Source organism: Phaseolus vulgaris, chromosome 5 (genome assembly GCF_000499845.2).
Source record: "Phaseolus vulgaris cultivar G19833 chromosome 5, P. vulgaris v2.0, whole genome shotgun sequence".
Lineage (NCBI taxonomy): Eukaryota > Viridiplantae > Streptophyta > Magnoliopsida > Fabales > Fabaceae > Phaseolus > Phaseolus vulgaris.
Genome location: NC_023755.2, coordinates 8,343,509 through 8,366,441, shown reverse-complemented (window position 1 = coordinate 8,366,441; position 22,933 = coordinate 8,343,509). Strand labels below are relative to the sequence as shown.

Below are 22,933 nucleotides of genomic sequence, written 5' to 3'. Positions count from 1 at the left end.
CCTTGTGTCTAAGGAGGGGGTTGTTTTCCTCTGTTTGTAGGAAACGAAAACGTCCTCTTTCTCAGATGCCAGATGTTTTCTGTTGTGGAAGAGTAGTAACATTGGATGGATCCATCATGAAGGGATTAATGGGGCAGGAAGTATGTTAACTATGTGGAATAAGGAAGCTTTTGAGTATGGAAGCCACGTTATCGGGACTGGCTTTATCGCTATAGCGGGCTATCATCTTCAAAAACAAAATGTCATTGTGTGGTGGTAAATGTTTATGCAGCATGTAATTTACAGGACAAAATTCTCTTGTGGGAAGCATTAACGACTCTCAAGCAATCGTATCAAAATTTGGCTTGGTGTCTATGTGGTGATTTCAATGCTGTTAGGAGGTCTGAGGAGAGGAAAGGGATTAGAGGCCATTCAAGTCAAAGGAAGGAGATTGCAGGTTTTAACAACTTTATTCAAAATAATGGTTGGATGGACATTCCTGGTGTAGGGAAAAGGTATACATGGTTTAAAGCGAATGGCACAGCAAAGAGTAGACTGGATAGATTTCTGGTCTCTGAAGAGTGGCTCCAAATTTGGCCGGCATCCAAACAGTATGTGCAACAGAGAGTCGTCTCGGATCACTGCGCTCTAGTCTTAAAATCATGTGTTAAAGATTGGGGGCCTAAACCTTTTCGAACCCTCGATGTATGGCTGAAGGAACCAGGGTTCATTGCAATGGTAAAGGGTAAATGGGAATCATATCAGATGGAAGGTAATTGCATTTCCGCTCTGAAAGAAAAGCTGAAACTCTTAAAGGCTGATCTTAAAGAGTGGAATAGAAGGGTCTTTGGTTGTGTGGAATCGGAAAAAAGACGTATTGAGATGGAAATTGAGAATTTAGACGGGGAGGATGACATTGATGCTCTAGAGGACGAGGGAAGGCAGAGAAGGCTGGATCTGCTAAGTCAACTGGGGTTGGTTAATAGAAAGCTAGATTCCATTTATAGGCAAAAAGCAAGGGTGAATTGGCTAAAGCATGGGGACTCTAACTCCAATTTCTTCCATTCTACGATTGGATGGAGAAGGTTAAAAAATGAGGTCAAAGGAGTTGTGGTGAACTCTCAGTGGTGTGAGGAACCGGAAGTTATAAGGAGGGAAACAAAGTCTCTCTTTGAGAAGAGATTCATGGCTACGTAGGACTTTGGTGTACAATTGGGTTCGGTGGAATTCAGGTCGTTGCCCTTGGAGGTAAGCAGGAATATGGTAGTCAACTTCACTGAGGAAGAAGTGAAGAATGTCGTATGGGAATGTGGAGGCTCAAAAAGCCCGGGCCCGGACGGGTTCAACTTCAATTTCATTAAGAGTTGTTGGGAAGTGCTTAAGGCGGATGTTATGGCAGCAGTGCAACTTTTTCATACTACTGGTTCTCTCCCGAAAGGTTGTAATGCCTCCTTTATTGCGCTCATCCCCAAAGTAAGAGATCCGTCCTCGCTCGATCAATTCAGACCAATATCTCTTGTTGGTGTAATATACAAGATTATTACTAAAGTCTTGTCAAGCCGTATGAAGAATATTATGTCGTTTATCATTGATGACTGTCAGTCAACCTTTATTAGTGGAAGAGGTCTATTGGACAGCGTTGTTATGGCCAATGAGATCCTTGAGGATATAAAGAGAAATGGCAAAAGCGGGGTGTGCTTCAAGGTGGATTTTGAAAAGGCATACGACTCGGTGACATGGAGTTTTTTGTTCGATATGCTACACAGGCTAGGCTTCCATGATAAGTGGATCTCATGGGTTAAAGGATGCTTGGCGTCATCGTCAGTATCTGTGTTGGTTAATGGGAGTCCTACGGAGGAATTCAAACCTTCTAGGGGATTGAGACAGGGAGACCCAATGGCTTCATTCCTCTTCTTAGTGGTTGCTGAAGGTTTAACAGGTTTGGTCAGACAAGCACTGAGAACGAATGTCCTTAGGGGGCTCAAGGTGGGAAGAAATAATGTCGAATGTTGTCTGCTACAGTTCGCAGATGACACACTCTTTTTGTGTGAGGATTCCTTTGATAGCATTTTTACAATTAAGGCTATCCTTCGGTGTTATGAGATCGCATCGGGTCTGAAAGTCAAATTTCATAAGTCCAAGTTATTTGGTATTAAAGTGGACAGTTTTGCCATGAGCACGTATGCTAAAACTCTGAATTGTAATACGATGAAGCTTCCGTTCCAATATCTGGGGATTGAGGTGGGGGGTAACCCGAGGAAGATACAATTCTGGGATCCGGTAGTTAAAAAGGTTGAAGCCAAACTTAGTTCTTGGAAGGGGAGATTTCTTTCAATGGCAGGACGAAGGTGTTTGTTGAAATCAGTGTTCACAGCCATTCCTCTGTTCTATCTCTCCATTTTCAAAGCCCCTGTAGCAGTGTACAATAAAATCAATAGCATCCAGCGGAAGTTCCTATGGGCGTGGGGGAAGCAGACTAAGTCGATATCTTGAGTAAGCTGGGATAATGTGTGTAAGGCTCTAGAGCTAGGAGGCTTGGGGGTGAAAGATATGAAGAAATTTAATGTGGCCCTCCTGGCTAAATGGAGATGGAGGCTCATGAGTAGCGAAGGAGGTAAGTGGAAAGAGATTATATCATCTAAATACGGTACAGGAGCAGAAAATATGAACCTGAGGTCGAAGTACCAATCATGGTGGTGGAAGGATCTCACTAAAATCTGCGCTGAGGGTGTCGAAGACGGTTGGTTCCAAAAGGCCATTGGGTGGAAAGTAGGTAATGGAGCCAGAGTGAGATTCTGAGAGGACGTGTGGCTTGGGAACGAATGTCTTAGATCGGTTTACCCTAGACTCTTCTCTTTGTCTCTTGATCAAGGTAAAAGGGTGGGGGAGGTAGGAGCATGGGAAGAGACTACCTGGCAGTGGAATCTAAACTGGAGGAGGGGTAGGTTCCAATGGGAGACGGATATGGAGGAAGAACTCTTGTCCAGACTTAGTACGGGCGTTGTGTGGAAGGATTCCCTCGACCAGCTTATATGGAAGGGGGACCAGAAGGGTATGTTCTCTGTTAAGTCAGCGTACTCTATGTTGGATAATCACCAATGCTCAACTGCAAGAGAAGGTGTGTTTAGTCTCTTATGGCAAGCTAAAGCCATGCCCAAGGTGCTTACGACAGCCTGGAGAATTCTCATCGATAGAATTCCTAATAGGGTTAATTTGTTGAGAAGAGGTGTGCAGGTGACATCAACTCGTTGTGTTCTTTGCAACCTGTCGGAGGAATCCTCTCAACACCTCTTTCTAGAATGCGGTTTTGCTCAACAAGTGTGGTCTCAGTGTTATAGGTGGATAGGTATTCTAGGTGTCCAAAATAAAGATCTCATGAATCACTTTATGAATTTCCAGCTAACACATTTGTCCAGTCAACAGAATCAAGTATGGTTAGGTTTTTGGGCGGCCACTGTTAGCTATATTTGGGAGCACAGGAACATAGTGGCTTTTAGACAAGGGGTGCCTGACTCCGATGAGATTTTCCAGAACGCGCAGCTACAGTCCTGGTTGTGGCTAAAGCACAAAACATCAGCTTTCTCGTACGCCTTCTCGGACTGGCTTTTGTATCTGAACCAGTGCCTCCTCTTGGTTCGCTGAGTGGTTCAAGCATGGGCTGGAACAGGTATGGCGTAGTAAGGAAGTGAGGGAGGTTCTTTAGAAGGTATAAGGTGTTCGCGCCTCATTGAGTTCTGCTCTACCAAGCAATTTTGATGGAATGTTGCAAAGGGAGTTCTTGGAGATCGTAGGTCATGCTGGGAGCCGATATGGATGGGCATTTCCTTGGGCTGTAATAGTATACGAAAAGGAGCTGATATATCTGGACACGAACACCATGTGTGTACTGTGGGGTTCAGCTGAGAGATTTTTGCGCTTCTAGAAGTTAATGCATGGATGAAGTGGGAGAAAGCAGAAGACAAGAATTGCTATGCAGCCTTTAAAGTAGCGGGCACCGATTATGCGTGCATAGTCGGTGGTCGCCGAAGGTATGCAAAAGGCCAACATGATCGCCGGTTGATAAAGCGGTGGTCTCCATAGGTCAACATGATCGCCGATCGATGAAGCGGCGCTCCCCATATGGGTGTAGCCGGTGGTCGCCGAAGTTATACAAGGTCACATGATCGCCGGTCGGTGAAACGGTGATCTTCATGCGTGCGTAGTCGGTGGTCGTCAAAGTTGTTATGCAAAGGTCAACATGATCGCCGGTCGATGTAACGGCGATCTTTATGCGCGCGTAGTCGGTGGTCACCGAAGGTATGGAAAGGTTAACATGATCGTCGGTTGATAAAGCGGAGTTCTCCATAGGTTTACATGATCGCCAATCGATGAAGCGGCGCTCCCCATATGGGTGTAGTCGGTGGTCGCCGAAGTTATACAAGGTCACATGATCGTCAGTCAATGAAACGGTGATCATCATGCGTGCGTAGTCGGTGGTCGTCAAAGTTATGCAAAGGTCAACATGATCGTCGGTCGATGTAACGGCGATCTTTATGCGCGCGTAGCCGGTGGCCGCCGAAGGTATGGAAAGGTTAACATGATCGTCGGTTGATAAAGTGGCGTTCTCCATAGGTTTACATGATCGTCGGTCGACGAAACGGTGATTTCCATGTGTGCGTAGTCGGTGCTCGTCGAAGATATGCAAAGGTCAACAAGATCGCCGGTCGAGGAAGCGGCGTTCTCCATCTGTGTGGAGTTGGTGGTCGCCGAAATTATGCAACGTGTATGGGTAACTCGTCGCGTGGCGAGGAGAATGAGGAATGCCAACACTGGAAAGCCACTTTTGGCCACAATTCTATACTGGCGAGTCAATACAGATGAATAGCAAAAACAAGAGATTGGCTGGTGGACATTACTCAAAAAACACAAATCTCCGACTTATGCTAGGCTATGTAGTGTGAGAGGAGGAAGGAGGTGCTGTGGCATGTGGGGATGATTGTTGACGTTGTTGATTCTGTGTGTTCTTGCTTTCCTAGCGTTATTAGAGGTACGGTGTTGCTTTAGTGCTAGCGTTTGCAGCGTTTTATTGCAAACAGCTCAACCTCTTGTTTCTATGATGGTGTTTTATGTAAAAGGGTTGAGATACCCCTTTGTATCTCCTCTAATTTTAATTCCATTCTTTGTTGATAAAAAAAAAAAGTCAGTTTCAGTGAAATTTTCTTACCGAACTTGATTCTTTTGTTTTAATTGTTTGGTGCGAAGCAATGAAGTTGGTTTAGATAATTTCCACAATTGAAATTGAAACTTACACTGGTGCATTTGGTGGAGGTGCAACTGAATTGGTGTTGGAATATTGAATAAGTTTGGCTTTGGTTGAATTGCAGCTAACGTGTTTTCATAATTGTCTCTAGAACACTATGAGTGTTATAATTTTAATTTCAATTTTATTTTTCAGCTTTAGTCCTTTTAATAATCTTTAGGAATGATGATTGTTGAAGCTTGTAAATAGCAATCCATAAAGACACACAAATCTCGTTTTGCACTTCATCACTTTGGCATTAGACGCTTCAAAAGGAAATGTCTGCTATGAATATTTATTTCGTATCTTAAGTAGTTTTATGTTGATGTTGATCTACAAAATATTTTTATACTTGAGTGTTTTTGTACGTTGACTCATGAATCTCCAATACATATGATTTGAGACATTATAAGGTAACTTCTGCTATGATTATATATTGTGCGTCTTAACCAATTTAATATCAATCCATTGGACTTTGAAATCTTTCTTCACTTGTAAATATTTGATTGTTGAACTTGAATCTTATGTAATTGATGTTTGCACAAATCTTACATTGCTCTTTATTATTTTCGTGTTAGACATTCTAAGAGGAAACTTCTGATATGAAGATTGCTACACATCATGAGTGTTTATCTCCTAATGTCAATCTCCAAAATCATTATATATTTGTACATCTTTAAATCAAATGGGTAGTATCATATACATTTAATTTCAGAATCCTAATTTAAAAGACCTTTTATACTAGAAACTTTACTTGGAACATGTATTCAAAAACTTTTTAAGTTTGTATAAATTTTAAATGTTGAAGTAAATCAGACTTTAACTGAGTTTTAATTATCAAAACTTAATTTTGAAACCAGATTAAATTTGTAATAAATTATATATTTGTTTTTTCAAAATTTTCTCTTTTAGTACAACATTTTTTAAAACTTTCCAATATTGATAAAATTTTGATCTTTGAAGCATATGAGTACATAAAATAATTTATAATTATCTCAAAAGATATGTTTCATTTAAATATCATTAAAACAAAAAATATATGATTACACTTATTTAGAAAAATTAGTTCACCTAGCCATCAAGATTGAATCATAACTTTTGAAAAAATATTTTTTAAGAAAAGTACTCATAAAAATAAATTTAAAAATAAAAAATTTCCTTCCAATTTTTCAAGAGAACCCACCCCACAAAATAGGAATTCTAGAGACACTTTCTAGTTCCACTCCTAAGTCCTCTAATTCCAAGTCATCCTAAATAAAATGTTTTAAGCATTAGGCTTTGTGCATATTGCTTCTAATTGGTCTAATAAGAGAGTCATGGTCATAAAACGAGGGGGATAGTCATGAGTGATCACAATTCTCAATTGTCTAGGTTAGCTCCCCCACCTCTTCAAATTCCCTATGTGAGGATGAGTTAGAAGCACCATGTGAAGCTGACTTGTTGGTGGTAAGGCTGATGTTGGGACAAGTTCAAAAACCTTTTGACAAAACACGAAGAGAAAATATTTTCCATACCAACTGCCTTATTAACAACCAATTATGTTTCATGATCATAGATGAGGGTAGTTGTGCAAGTGTGACTAGTACAAGAGTGATGGAGAAACTTGGATTACTCACTATCTCTCATATAAAGCCCTATAAATTACAATGACTTAGTGAAAGAGGGCGAAATAGTTCTGAACAAACAAGTCTTCATAACATTTGTCATTGGAAATTATGATGATGAGGTTTTGTGTAATGTTGTGCCCATGGAAGCCACACAAGTACTTTTAGGTAGGCCTTGGAAATATGATCAAAAAACTAACATGATGTCTTTATCAACAAAATCTCTTTCAACTTCCAATGGCATAAGGTCATACCCAAACCTCTCTCTCCTAAAGAAGTTAATGAGGATCAAATAAAAATGAAAAAGAAAAGAGAAAATGAAAAGAAAAGTGAGAAGAAAAATAGTAAAGTCAAAATGGGTCTTTTCATCACACCAAGAGGAGTGAAGAAGGTAATGTTGGCTCGTCAGGAATTATTTATTCCCTACCCTTATAAGTGTTTGAAATATTCTCCCTCCCCTTCTTCACTTTTAATAGTTCTAAATGTTTGGAGTCTTTGTTAGAGGAATAAAGAGATATTTTTTTAAGATCCTCCTAAGAGTTTACCCCTCTAAAAGGCATTGAAAATCATATTGACTTTATCCCTAGAGCTTTTTTACCAAATCGGCATGTATATAGAACCAACCCAAAAGAATACAAAGAAATCCAAATACAAGTTCAGGGTTTAATACACAAAGGTTGGGTCCATGGTCCCTTCAAATATTTATGTGGCTCATGGTCACTATAAGTAATAAACTCCTTGGACACTAGATAATGTTCCTAAGTTTAAAGGGTCATTACGAGAGTTTAAAGCTCTTTGACCTAAGTGGTGTATTTGAGAGAGGTACCATGAATATTTTTACTAAAATTAGCAATAGGGTGCCTTCCTTGCAACAAAAATTACACTTGTGCCAACTCCTAATGCATTATATTCTAACTCAAAAAGTTCTGGAAAAGTCAGACCAAACTAGAACAAGTGCATTGGTGAATTGAGCCTTAAGCTTTTGAAAACTTTGCTCATGTTTTTCCTTAATATTACATCCTTATTCACTAATTGAGCAATGAAGCTAGACAAAAGAAGTTAGCAATAAATTTTTATAAATGCTTGCCAAACCATGGAAGCTTTTAAATTTTTGCACATTTTTGGAGTGAGGTGATGACTTTGATTTTCTAAAGGTCAACATCAACTCCATTTTTATTGACTACAGAACCTAAAAAGATGACACTATTTACGAAAAAGGTGTGCTTATCTACACTGACAATAGATGGTTATTTCTAAGTACTAATAAAATTTGTTTCAAATTATCTGAATGTTCATTATGACTACAACTATGCACTAAAATGTTATCAAAGTAAACAACTACAAATTTTCCTACATAATCCCTAAGAACATGATTCATAAGCCTTATGAAATGGTTGGATGGATTAGTAAGGCCAAAAGGCATTACCAACCACTCATATAGGCCAAACTTGATCTTAAAAGCGGTTTTCCATGTATCACCCCCTTTTATTTGAATTTTTTGATAACTAATCTTTGGATCAATTTTTGAAAACAATGTGGACCCATGCAAGTCATCAAGCATATCATTATACATAGGAAATCGGGTGCCTGTATTTTATTGTAATGGTGTTGATGGCTCTATAATCACATCACATTCTTCATTTTCCATCTTTTTTCAACATCAATAAGATATATACAACACAAGGTCTATGCATATTTTAAATCCAACCTTACTTGATAGAGGTTCATCCAGCCACCACCAATTTAGGCTAAGAGGAATGAAGTAGAGGAAGCATAAAAGAATAAATATAATCCTTTTAAGCCTTGTACAAAGTAGTATAGGATATTCCTGAATTTTTACAACCTTGTATTATGGGCTGAACTATTTTAAGCTTTATAGTTTGAGTTGATTATAGTAGGGTTTTGTGTTCGAGGCATAGAGGGGGCTTGCTTTAAAACCTAAACATGGGATGACAAGCAACAAACAACATGTCTTACCATAACTCTAGAAGAAGCTTGTGCACCAACCTAGGGTTAGGAGACTTGGCCTAAAAGTTAGGGTTTATAACCCTAGCTTTTCATGCAAGCTAGCATTAATAGCTTGGCTTTCAAGCTACCTTTGTGTATAAATAGGCATCTGGACTATGTAATTTTCAGACTTGATTTCAGTATTGAATTGCTGGCAAATTTTGCAGTTTTTCTCTCCAAAGTCTCACTCCTTTAGTAATACTTTTGTGAGTGAATTAGCTTAAGGAAACAACATGAATATGCTTCTGATGTGTTCTATGTTCTATAAATAGATCCATGAACTCGATGGAATGTAAAATTAAAATAAAGGTGGAAATCTTGAAGTATGTTGAGGATTTGTGGATAGAACTTTTCCAAAAGAAAGGGTTTGATCGAGGTCCATCCAACCATCACCAATTTAGGCTAAGAGGAATGAAGTACAGGGATTAGAACAACATAAATTTCTTCCTTTTAAGCCTTGTACAAAATAGTATAGGATACTCTTGTGTTTTTAGACCCTTGTATTCTAGGTTGAACTATTTAAAGCTTTGCAGTCTGAGTTGTTTAGAGTAGGGTTTTGTGTCCAAGGAATAGAGTAGAGGCTTGCTTCAAAACCTAAACCTTGGATTATAAGCAACATACCGTTAGGTTTGATGGCTATAACAAGAGGGGGTAAATTGTTTTCAAACTATTTTCACAAATGTTTTGCTTAGAATGAAGCTCTAACAAACAACTCAGAAAACCAATTCAGAAAAAAAAATTCAATAGTCAAACAGAAACTGGAAACAGAAAATCAATCGGTTAAAATTGCGATTTAACCGTTTCTTTATGACAACGGAAAATACAAACAGTTTAATGAGAGATGAGATAGAGAGAATCACACACAGAAATTATACTAGTTCACTCAATCACATAGCTACATCCATTCCTCAGTCAAACCACTGAGTTTTCACTATGCAATCAATCACAGATTTACACAAACACCACACACAAAGAGGTGACTTTGAATCCCACAAAGCCTACTCACCCTCCTTGCACACAACAACCACCTCAAGCCAGAATCCCACTGACTTTACAGGATTTTACACAGTTATACAAAATGTTATATGAACAATTACAAGAACTTGAACAGGATTAGAAAACACCTGGTAAAACACAATACACCAACACCCTATTGATCAGTTCTTTGAACCACAGCAAGGCAGAAAGCAATCTTGCTAAAACTTGGTGAAAAACCTTTTCACAAACAGTTTTGGTGATCTCTCAAATCAATCTCAACTCAGAGTCTCAAAAGTTTCTGTTTCATCAATCTAATCTCCCTTACTAAACGTTTGAATCCAAACCATATTTATAATACTTGAAATGCCAACGTTGAAGCAAATCTAAACAACCAAATCAGTCAAAACACCTTTTCAAAAAGTTGTTACAAACACTTACATTTAATCGGTTAAAACCATGATTTAATCGGTTGAATTCTCTTGTCATTTATAAAACAGTTTCAAAACCTTTTTGGCCAACTAAGTTACAAACAATCGATTATCTCGACATTTTAATCGATTGTTTTTCCCTTTTCATGGAAAAACACTTTAATCTTTAAAACTAATTGAAATGAGCTTTGTCTGAGATTCAAAACTGATCTTACAAAGATTCTAAACCCCAAACCGAAACTTAAACCTAAAACATCACACAACTTCAGGCTTCATGTGGATTTGACACATCAAAGCTTCCCATCTTCAACAATCTCCCCCTATTTGATGAAGACAAATCCCTGCGATGCTTTTCAAAAATGTTCCTTGTTTAGAATCTTTTGAATCCTGTAATTACTGAACAAACACAGAATAGTCTAATCCAAACAAATAGTATTGTATAACAAATTTCAAATATAAGCAGAACCTTCAAAAGAACAATTGGTTATAATACAGAGATAACCGATTGAAAAAATGTAAACGAGAAACCACAATTTCAAATACTTCCAGAAACTTAAAACAGTTTAATAGCAGTAATAACAATGTTCAAAAAAAAACAAAAAACACACAAGATTAAGAACATTACAACTTCTCAAACGCTTCTCCTCCTATTTGTCTTATCAAATAGACAAAAGGTAGGATTAAAAACAACATAAAAGAAATTTAAAACTTTTTAAGCTAAAACAAAGGGCTATCCTCCCTTTGAAATTGCAGTTCCAAAATCTACCTTTGTACTTCTTCAATTTGTTCATCCAGAGTAGAGAACCTTGTGTCCATGTTTGTAAACCTTGATTCGCACATCTCATGAAGGTTCCTTTGATTGTCAGCAAAGGTGTCCATTCTATTTAGCATTTGCATTTCAAAGGATGACATGCTTGACACCCTTTCCTCCATGTTGATATCATGATGCATTCCTTCTTGAGTTCCAGCAGCAGGATCATCTTGCATTGTTGCTTCTTCAGTTTCATCTCTTTCATTGGTTTCACTTGGGCCAGCATAATCACCATCTTTGCTTATCCATCTTCCACCAATCTCATCTTGCTTAGGGATCAACTATTGATTTCATTAGAGGGCTTGATAACTTCTGTTAGTTCTCCTTCTATATCCACTTCAAAATAGTGAAGGAACATAGAAATCAAAATAGCATAAGGTTGCTCCCCCTAGGTGTGAGAATCCATGAAACTATGAAGGCCACGAGCCTTTCATCAAGCTTCAACCCCCAACAGAAAAATTCCTCACTTTGGAGTGGGGATTCTTGAGACAACTTTTGTAAAACTGGATTTTGTTGAAATCTTCCACAATTTCAAGGTTTCCCCTATTGATTCTTAGTCCAGAAGACTTCAGCGCGGTCATAGCAGACCATCCTCATTTTTAATAATCATATCTACACCTTTGACATGAGAAACAAGTGAGTCACCATCAAAACTAAGGTTAATGTAGAATACCCTTATAAGATCAGGATAAATGTTCCCTGTGAGTTCCAAAAATCTTTCAACTTTTGTTCTTTGAGGACACTCCTTACAGAATCTAACTTTTGTTGTTTCATCCAAGTGAAGGAAACAACTTTTGGAGTATTCACATTCTTTCTACTAGTCTCTAGTAGGTACTTGTTGATGAGATTGGTATCTCCTGCAAACCAACCTTCAAGCTTTCCAAAGCTTTTGACACCCCTGGACTTCATTCTTTTTGCAGATGGAGGAGATCCAGCCATTGCTTAAATCAAAAATAGTTTCTGCAAAGAAAAATTTTGAAGAAAGATAGAAATAACAGTTCTAGTTTAACTGGTTATTTGTGAGTGGAAACAGTAGCTAAATGCATTGGGTTTTATAGTAGAGAATCCTTGGTCAAAGCTGATTGTATTCAACATAAAAACGAATCAAATCATAAAAATAAAGATGACATGGTCAGTCAAATCAGAAAGTACAAATTCACATGTGATATTTGACCAAGAATTTAAGACATATTTGATTTTCAAGATAGGTAGAGATCTGATCTATTAAAAGCTAATGAACCAGAGTTAAATTGTATTCAAACATCAATTAAAGCAAGTTTGACCATACACGTCACTAGGTTTAATAGAAAATCAAATCCCAAAATTAAAAATCAAAAAAAGATTCATCCAGAGCTTATCTGACAGAAATAATTGGTTGTTTCGAGGAAACAATCGTTTAAATTTCTATTCTGAAAAAAAAATATGTTTTAAACCAGAAATACATGTTGCATGTAATTATTAGGTTTTCACATATTTGCAAGCTACAAAACATATGGAGAAAAGATGGAGCACATAGAAATCATTCATAGAAACATAGAGATGCATATTGAATTGAATTTTGTACATTGATAGCTCTTTAACAAAGAATGAGAGTTTAATCCTTAGATTACTGGTTTTCTAATTACAGAAGTTCAAGGAAACCATCACAAGACTCTAATATGTTGACAAGTACAGAACATCCAGTCCTTGCTGAACCTTTCAAAAGAAATCAGAAATCTGCAAAATAGAACTATCAAATCTTAAGATTTGATCCCTTAAAGAATTTGGGACATTCAGTGTTAGATTTATCTTTTGTATTGACAATACATCTTGGAATCCACTTATAGATGCCTTTAGGTACAAGAGATTTACGAAACATGCAATACCTGACAAAATGGCCTTTCTTCGTGCAATAGAAGCATGTAACAGCCGGTTGAAACGAATTTTTAACCAATTGTTTTTCTGGGAAGTTTGAAAAAGGTTTTGCAATTTTTGTCTCTTTGTTTTGAGGATAAAATCCCAAACCTGCTTTTCCAAAAACACATTTCTGTGAGGCTAAAATATCTTCAAAGTTGAACTTTCCAGTTGTAAGCTTGTCCAAGGTTTTCAAAAGATAGCAAATCTTCTTTTCAAGAAGTTCACAATTTTCACAACTCATTTTCTCACAACTGCAAGAAGAATTCTTGTAGATTAAATCCAGATGTAATAAAACTTCATTGGTTTTGTACAACTCTTTCTCAAGATCCTTAACTTTATTTTCTAACCAGTTATTTAATCCTTTCAACCGATTGAGAGAAAGGGACAATCGGTTGGCTTCATCATGAGTTTCATAAAAAGCATTAAGCAATTGATCATAGGTGGTACCTTTACTTGTTGAAGTAGAATCCACACTACTTGTTACTGATGCTAGAAGGCAAAGATTAGATTCCTCATCATCTGAAGAGCCTGAGGATGAGACATCATTGTCATCCCATGCTATATAAGCTTTCTTTGTTTTTCTCTTTTTCTCCCTTTTGAAGTCTCCCTTTTCTTTGACTTCATTATTTGGGCATTCAGACTTAATATGTCCCTGTTCACCACAACCATAATAGGTATACTTATTAGAATTGAATTCACTAGGTTTCTTTGAATCATACATTTTAGAAGCTTGTTTCTTTCTCAAGAATTTGCTGAATTTTCTTGATAACAAACTTATGTTTTCCTCTTCGCTTTCACTGGAAACATGTTGTTGTTTGCTAGCTTTGAGTGTTATGCTCTTGTTATGCTTGTCTTCACTCTCTTGAACAACAAGCCTTTGAATCTCAATTTCATGCTCTCTTAGTTTGCCGAAAAGAGATGCCACAGTCATTGAGGTGAGATTCTTTGATTCTGAAATGGCAGTAACCTTTGGTTGCCATGTTCTATCAAGACACTTTAGTACCTTGATGTTGAGTTCCTCTTCATCAAACTTCTTACCAAGACTCATAAGGTGATTCACAATGTGAGAGAACCTCTTTTGCACATCACATATTGATTCTCCCTTCTGCATTCTAAAGATTTCATACTCCTGGATCAGAGCATGCTTCCTAGCTCTCTTTACATCATTTGTGTCTTCATGTGTGACCTCCAAGATGTCCCACATTTCTTTGGCCAAGTTGCATTGCGAAACCCTGGAAAATTCATCACTACTCAAAGCAGATGTTATAATGTTCTTAGCTATCCAATCAAATTTAGCTTTCTTAGATTCTGCCTCTGTCCATTCAGATGAAGGTTTATCAACTAAAACATCATCTTTCTTAACTTGAGGTACAAATTGACCATTTTCAATTGATTCCCAAATGCCTTTGTCAGTTGAGTGTATAAAAATCTTCATTCTAACTTTCCAAAATTGGTAATTAACTCCACAAAACAAAGGTGGCATGTTTATTGAGGCTCCTTCCCCAAAGGGCATTTTATCAGCCATCAAAAGATTTTCAAAAACCAAAAATAAAAAACTTGAGTAACTTTCAAGAACTTTGCTCTTGATGCCAATTGTTAGGTTTGATGGCTATAACAAGAGGGGGGTGAATTGTTTTCAAACTATTTTCACAAATGCTTTGCTTAGAATGAAGCTCTAACAAACAACTCAGAAAACCAATTCAATAGTCAAACAGAAACTGGAAACATAAAATCAATCGGTTAAAATTGCGATTTAACCAGTTGTTTATGACAGCGGAAAATACAAACAGTTTAATGAGAGATGAGATAGAGAGAATCACACACAGAAATTATACTAGTTCACTCAATCACATAGCTACATCCATTCCTCAGTCAAACCACTGAGTTTTCACTATGCAATCAATCACAGATTTACACAAACACCACACACAAAGAGGTGACTTTGAATCCCACAAAGCCTACTCACCCTCCTTGCACACAACAACCACCTCAAGCCAGAATCCCACTGACTTTACAGGATTTTACACAGTTATACAAAATGTTATATGAACAATTACAAGAACTTGAACAGGATTAGAAAACACCTGGTAAAACACAATACACCAACACCCTATTGATCAGTTCTTTGAACCACATCAAAGCACAAAGCAATCTTGCTAAAACTTGGTGAAAAACCTTTTCACAAACAGTTTTGGTGATCTCTCAAATCAATCTCAACTCAGAGTCAAAAGTTTATGTTTCATCAATCTAATCTCCCTTATGAAACGTTTGAATAAAAACCATATTTATAATACTTGAAATGCTAACGTTGAAGCAAATCTAAACAAGCAAATCAGTCAAAATAGATTTTCAAAAAGTTGTTACAAAGACTTACATTTAATCGGTTAAAACTACGATTTAACTGGTTGAATGCTCTTGTCAGTTATAAAATAGTTTCAAAACCTTCTTTTCCATAAGTTACAAACAACCGATTATCTTGACATTTTAATCGGTTGTTTTTCCCTTTGCATGAAAAAACTCTTTAATCTTTAAAACTAATTGAAATGAGTTTTGTCTGAGATTCAAAACTAATCTTACAAAGATTTTTAACCCCAAACCAAAACCTAAACCTAAAACATCACACAGCTTCAGGCTTCATGAGGATTTGACACATTAAAGCTTCATATCTTCAACACATACAACACGTCTTACCCTAACCCTAGGAGAAGCTTGCACTCCAAACTAGGGTTAAGAGACTTGGGCAGCAAGTTAGGGTTTCTAATCCTAATTTATAATGCAAGCTAAGGTTAGAAGCTTAGTTTGCAAACTTCCTTCCTCTATAAATATAAATAGGCAGTTGGTATATGTAATTTACATACTTGATTTTAGTATTCAATTGTTGCCAAATTTTCTTAAGCTTTTCTCTCCAAAGTCTCACTCTTTTTGCTAACACTTTTGAGAGTGAATTAGGGAAACCACATGAAGTTGACCTAAGCTCTTCAATGCATGCCTAACTCCTATTGCATCATTTACACATCCAACCTGAATATAATTCAATTCTAATGCACTTTGTCCCTATTCTCCATATTTCTACCAAAGAACAAGCAAGCATGATGTCAAGGAGTTCTCCATCATTTCTCCAACAACTCTTAAACTTGAGAATATATCTACTTAATCTTTTGAAGATTTATTCTTTAAGTTGGTCTAATGGGTAGACTAGCTTCCATAACAATATTTTGATATTTTATACCTCTAAAAGGTTAAAGTCCAACTAGACCTTCATTAAGGAATACATCACCAATATTTTTAAAAGCTTTTTAACTTGAAGAGGTAAAAACCTTAGATTCACTAGAAGTTGCATTGCATATTATAAACACCTAAACTTTAGTAGAATTTGAACATTTAAATGAGATAATCTTGTAATTTTATCATATGAACATATTTTAAATAGATACATCAGTTAACCACATTATTTATTATGATAAAAAAAAATCATATTTTAAATAGATACATCAGTTAACCACATTATTTCTTATGATAAAAAACAAAAATTCATCTAGATTGCCTTCATCTATGAATATTAAATTGTGTATATTATATACTTGATACGATCATTTAGACCAAATTGTCTTATAATTAGAAAATCAAGCATTAACATCATTTAGCATAATCGCAAGTAAGCATACTTTCTCCATATATTTTTTTTACTTTGAATTTGAATTCATTTTTATTTTAATCCCTTAATTAAAAATTTGTTGTTTTTATTCTTTCAATGTGAAGAAAGTGACTTTTAAGGGACTATTAAAAAAATATATTTTTGTTCTTTTTATTCCTTCAAATTCATTCTAAAGGACTAAAAACAACATTTTGCTAATTTGGAAGAGTTAAAAACATTAAATTGGAAGACCAGAACTAACATTACCCAGTAAATGAGTTTCATTAATTAAAAAATATGTAAATATGTGACTTAAAATGAAATTTTGTTTGTAATATATCTGTTTAAAATATTATCAAGTGAATGTAAATATATTGTGAATTGATGGTATGAAACAAAGTGGTACCTCATAATTTTATATATATTTGATTTAGTGGATGGATCATATTCCATAGAGTAAACATTTCCATGATAGTAGGAATTGCTTTTTATTTTTTTGTATGCTGAGAAATGAAAGCACATTTCCATAGAGTAAACATTTTTTACAATGTGACCCAATCCATAATTCTTTTTGCAACTAAACCCCACAATTTAGATGACCAAAACTAGCCACAATGTATATTCCATCAAAAATCTAATTTGGTTTACCAAACTGTACAAAAGAATGAACAATTTGATATGTACATATATACTCACTCAAGATGTCACAGGTTTGGAGCAATTGAGTCGAACTTGACCTTGAGGTCCTGTCAAAACATCAAGATTAGACATTTTCAACATGACCCTAGCAAAGTCCATGCGAAAGGTTGATCCATCATCTGAAGCATAAGCAGAGACCAATTTGGCAGTTCTATCCTCAGCCATCAGTTGTTGATCCGCAAAAAGTAGTCCTCTTCCTCTTAGCAAGCTTTGGAAGTAGTGCGTGTCAAATGTTGAACCTGATGAAACTGAAGATGACAATGCCTGCATGTATGACATCCCCGGTTTAGAGTGAACATCACTGCTCGTAGGCTTTGAAGTCACAAACTCATCTATATTGGTGTTCGAGTTGTTTGGACAGTTTAATCTCATCTGGCGAAGGAAATCAAGAGGTATAGTAGGATCTGGTTGTCTTGTGTTGTGAAAGTTGTATAACCTTTGCTGAATGAAATCACAACCAATTTTTCCAATGTTGTGTCCTCCTTCGTATCATCATCAATCAAATCAATCAAACTCATTATTCAAATTTCATTAATGAATGGCAATAAAGAAGCTTTGTCTTACTAACTGAAGTGAGTTATATATCGCATGGTATTAAGTGATAGTTTTGCTTACACTTTTATCCTACTAAACGCAGGTTTTCGTTTTGGATGAAATTTAAAGTCATCGAAAAGCAAAAAACATGAAAAGAAAATTAACAAATTTAACAATGAGGCTATATAAAGAAAGAAGCAAAACATTAATGAGGACTATATTACATTTTATTAAGACTGGAGAGCTAAATGAAAAACTAAGGGAAATATATATATATATATATATATATATATATATATGATGAAGCCAAATGTAGAGAACCTACCAAGAAGGCTGACAGTTTCTCTTGCATTAAATCCTCTTAGATTAAAGAGATGTAATGTGCGTGTAACATTATCATCAGGCCTGGGAATCTGATCAGTTGCTTCCTTAAAAAATGATTGATGATTGTCCCTTCTACCGGTTAAAACGGGATAGAAAGGCCCACCAGCCTGTCATGGCCATGTACATAAAACATATCATAGATGCAATGATATTGGACTTTTAACAAGTGTAGTACATGCAACAAACATGGTATTTTTAAAGACTTTACCACCTCAAATCATGATATCATTGTTAAGAAAGAAAAGATAAATTGTTCATCTTATCAGATAATATCTAAACACATGATTCACTGTGCACAAAAGTGAAACAAAGAAAGACAAAAACAAATGAATCTAAGACGCAAGAAACCAAATGATCTTAAAAATTTGTTTATAATGCAATCAGAACAACATTGAAACCCAGGATATAGTAAGCACCCAAGTGAATTGTAAAGAATGAAATATGTACCAGAAGAACGGAATCCCTTGCCGCAAGAGAAACTATGTCAGCACAAGACACAACACCAGGACACGCTTGCTCCACCTCCTCCTTTATCAAGTCAATCTTGTCAAAACCTCTCAATGTCTGATTTGGCACAGCCTGCTTCTCCACGGAACGGTTATTATTACCATCGTTCTCATCTAACAGCAACGAAGCATCACACCCCTGATTCATCAACACCCCAAATGCAACAGAGCAAATAAGAAATTGTTTGCATGTATACAAAACTATTTCAAATGCCATCCAATCATAAATTATCATAAAACAAGAATGCTAAGATTATTAACCATTGTACTAATTATTTTCAAATTCCTGTCCAACTAATTTCTAATTAACCGAGAAAACGTTTTTACACATCAAAATTAAACTGCACAGAGAAAAAGTGAAAATCAACGATCTACTATGGCACAAGATCATGATCAAAATTTAGGTTATTCATATTCCGAGTACAAACTGCAGTATTAAATGGTTGAGCACACAAACAACACAGGGTCCCAAGAACCTGTCAACTTAGCAGAAGGAATCAAGAAAAGGTACAGAAACAAAAGAAAAAAAACCTAAGCAATCAAGAAAGAGGCATTTGAATTAGCATAGCAAAGACTAAATTCAAAATCTTGGGAGCAAGAGTCACAAAAACAAAAAAACACCCAATTCGATAGAAAGTACAAAAGTTTATCAATAAAGAAGGAACGCCATAAAGAAAAGAAGGACCTGGATGAAGCAATCATGGAAGAAGAGACGAAGCAGGGCAGGAGCAACGTCCCTATGGTCGAAGTAGATGCGCGTGAGCGCTGAACGGACAATGCCCTCGGCTTGGGGACACGTGTTCCTGTAGAAATCATATTCGAGATTGGAGCCGTCTCGGATCCTCTTGTTGAAGTGCAATGAGTTGGCAAGCTTCACGGAGAAGGAAGACGAAGCGGTTTGGGTTTTGGTTTCACCTCGAGGCCTTCTGAGAGAGAGGAGGACAGGGACAACGAGAGCAACCACGATCCAGAGGTTGATGCAGCTTCGCATTTTTGGTTGTTTCTGCAAAATCTTTGGTGCAGACAAGAGAAGAAGAAGAAGAAGAAGAAGAAGCGGGAAGAAAGGGCCGGTAGGAAAGTTATTTTAGTTGCTAGCTATGTCACTCGCTTAACTGGATAAGTAGTTATTCTTGTGTTGGTGGAATAAACGGATGCTCAAAGGGCTACTTCAATCTCCACCCCATGTTTAAAATAGCACCCCCCATATATTTGAAATTTCCAAATTGACCCTTGTTAAAATAAATTAGGAGGTGTGGCATTTTGAGATGTGGTTGAATGCTTTTGGTTGGATTTCATTGTTGGTGAAAGGTGGTGGTTGGTGGCGATTGTGGTGGTGTTGTGTAGTGGTTGGCGGTGAGGCGTTTCATTTTCGTGTTATAATTTTAGTTCTAGAATGCATGATTCGGTGAACTTTTGGATTGTGTAATCAAGAACTTTATAATTTTTTGTATTTTAGATTGTGCTATTCAAAATACATATTTCTATTTCAAAATACATTTTTTTAGACCAGATTGTACAATACGAAATTCAAAGAATTTTAAAAAAAATTAACATTTATTTAAAATTTTGCTGTGTTTTTTAATATAAAATTTGATGGATTTAGGAGTGGTTGTTGAATGTGAAGATGGAATCCCAACTCTAGAGCAAAATGTCAAATGAAGTAGATAACTTATCTGACATGAATGAGTCAAACATAATAAAGTTTGTGGCGTATGAAGATGAAATGGTTGGAGGAGATCGTGTTCTGTAATTTACAACAAATGAGGTAAGTGTGTTGCATTCATTTGTGCATAAAATGTGAGATGAGATATACTTAAGTTGTAATGTATTTATGTAGGTATTTGGTACATGAGATGACTTACTTTAATGGTGTGTAAGGTGACCTTTAGACTAGATTTTGTGGTTGTTAGTTTGAGGTCTGGCAAAATAAATGGACAACGGGGAAGAAAAACATATGTGTTGTTAGGTTGTGAAAGGGGTGATAAATATAAGAAATACAAATGCAATTTGACAGTGACAGTAACTGGTACAAGAAAATGTGATTGTCCTTTTAAATTGTGGGTCAAACCAATTTCCAATGGAGAAGGTTGGGTATTGAAGGTCACCCTTATGTTGATACATTAAAATCAAATGAACATTCCATGCTTATTGACATGACTAAGAGTTTAGTGAAGCCAACAAACATTATTACTTACTTTGAAATAGCACAATGAGAAAAATGTCATGATAATAAGACAAGTGTATATATAAAAAGTCACAAAGAGGGTTTATAACTCAAATGTATTAGTTAATGATGTTGCTAGAGAGTGACAATTATATTCATTGGAGTCAGTGCAATATGTCTACACAGGTTGTTACAAATATTTTTTAAACACATCCCGATTTAGTTAGATTGTTGAATGCATTCAACATTGTGTTCTTGATGGACAACACATATAAAACCAACAAATACAATGATGGAAGACTATCTGGAAGAGAAAGTCTCAAGTGACTCCGCAAAATGGAAGAGAAAGTAAAGTACCAGTTTTTTCTCTTCCTTGTTAACCTTCTTTGTGTACCATACAAACAAAACAGTGCCCACAAATAACTAAAACCTATGAAATCTCAAAAAGTGAACAGTTCCTACTAAATAACATTCTTCGGCTATGATTCTTGATGTTGATCATTTGTTTCATCATAAGGAACATTTCCTTTATCGGATGCCTAATATATAAAAATAGTTATAATAATTAGAATTTCAATTATAATATAAAATATATATTAATTTAATAAAGATTTAAATATTACCGGTGATGCATGATAGCAAAATCATGAGGCAACTCTCCTAAATAGTTTTGCACAAAAAAAAAGTCACAATTACCTTCATTTCATTGGCTTGTGATGTCAATATAGAAACCTAGTTTAGAACACAAAATCAATAAAATTAATCAGATTGAATAATATTAAGAAAAAAATCATGCAGTAATCTCCTCCCAAATGTCACCCGCATCTATGTATTTACGAACAAAAGAAAATAAATGTAATAACACATCAACATTAAATTAACTATAACTATAAATTAACATTAACACATCAAACTTTATCACTCACCTTTTTTCCTTTTCTTATACTTCAAACAACAACTTCATCATTAAACTCAGTAGTAAATTCACATAAGTTCGTTATCATGTTAGCATGTCTATGGTGATACTGCTACGCACAGTTTCCATGCATAATAAACTAGAATGCAGGCAACTAAATTATGCCTCTCCTCTGCCTTTTTTCTTGATTAGTTTTATACACAACAAAATAAAAATACACAGCTAGATTTTATGAAATTAAAAAGCAAATGTGATCATTCCAGAGAAAATAAACTAATATGAAAGAAAACAATATCAAATAATAGCGAAACAAGAGACGAATCAAAGAGAAGTGTTGGGTCCTTGAGCTGAAACTAAAGCACCGAAACCACAAAACGAAAGAAATGCACTTAGTTATGGGAGAAAAATGACCAATTGAGAACAATTTCTTCACAAAAAACAAACAAACACACTGGAGTTAGGCAAAGAAGAGATTTAAGGCATAAGAAATGAGGGTTCGAAAATACATACCAATTGGAAGCATAGATAAATGATGTTCGAAGTAATGAGGTTTTGAAATCGACGTCACACACAATAGAGGAAGAAGATATTTTTGAAGATTGGTTATGAAGATATGGAAAAAAATTGTGTGTGACGACAACATAGAACTCTAAGGTTCGAACATTTATCTATGAGTGTAGAACATTGTTTCAATAAATGTTACGAATAGGAAAGTTCATTGATGTTCTAGACTTAAAAGTTGAATATCCAAGGACGAGTTATAACCAGACTGTTTCTTCCTGTACCTACATATCTTCTTCCGCCACCTTCATACACAACATGAAAATACATTTTTATTCTTCTTGTGTCACTCCCATAAAGTAGTTTCTGAATTATGTAATCTGGACTCATTTGAAAAAAGACTTCCGGATTATGTAATCCGGAAAGTAAGCATGCATATGAAAAAAGGCTAATGAATTATGTAATCTGGAAGCTAATTACAAATTTAAAAAATGACTTCTAGATTATGTAATCCGAAATATTATAAAATGGCATTTTTGAAAATTCGAAAATTTATGGAGGTGAGAGAAGAAGGTATGAAGTTGCAAGAAGAAATAGTCTTATAACTAATATAG

At 35.8% G+C, this 22,933-nt stretch overlaps 3 protein-coding genes across 3 annotated transcripts; 1 reads left to right on the top strand and 2 right to left on the bottom strand.

The window, feature by feature from the left end:
- The first annotated feature begins 65 nt into the window (after positions 1-65).
- On the top strand, positions 66-1,176 carry LOC137833920 (uncharacterized). The gene is made up of 2 exons (XM_068641988.1): positions 66-140; positions 286-1,176. Exons 1-2 carry the CDS (start codon positions 66-68, stop codon positions 1,174-1,176), a joined length of 966 nt encoding a protein of 321 aa, XP_068498089.1.
- Positions 1,177-12,817: 11,641 nt separating this feature from the next.
- Positions 12,818-14,494, bottom strand: LOC137833919 (uncharacterized). Its single transcript, XM_068641987.1, has one exon. It carries the CDS (start codon positions 14,492-14,494, stop codon positions 12,818-12,820), a length of 1,677 nt encoding a protein of 558 aa, XP_068498088.1.
- Positions 14,495-17,067: 2,573 nt separating this feature from the next.
- Positions 17,068-19,852, bottom strand: LOC137835078 (putative Peroxidase 48). The gene is made up of 4 exons (XM_068643417.1): positions 19,424-19,852; positions 18,680-18,877; positions 18,174-18,339; positions 17,068-17,796 (listed from the first exon to the last, which is right to left on the bottom strand). Exons 1-4 carry the CDS (start codon positions 19,727-19,729, stop codon positions 17,312-17,314), a joined length of 1,155 nt encoding a protein of 384 aa, XP_068499518.1. The 5' UTR covers positions 19,730-19,852; the 3' UTR covers positions 17,068-17,311.
- Positions 19,853-22,933: the final 3,081 nt, after the last annotated feature.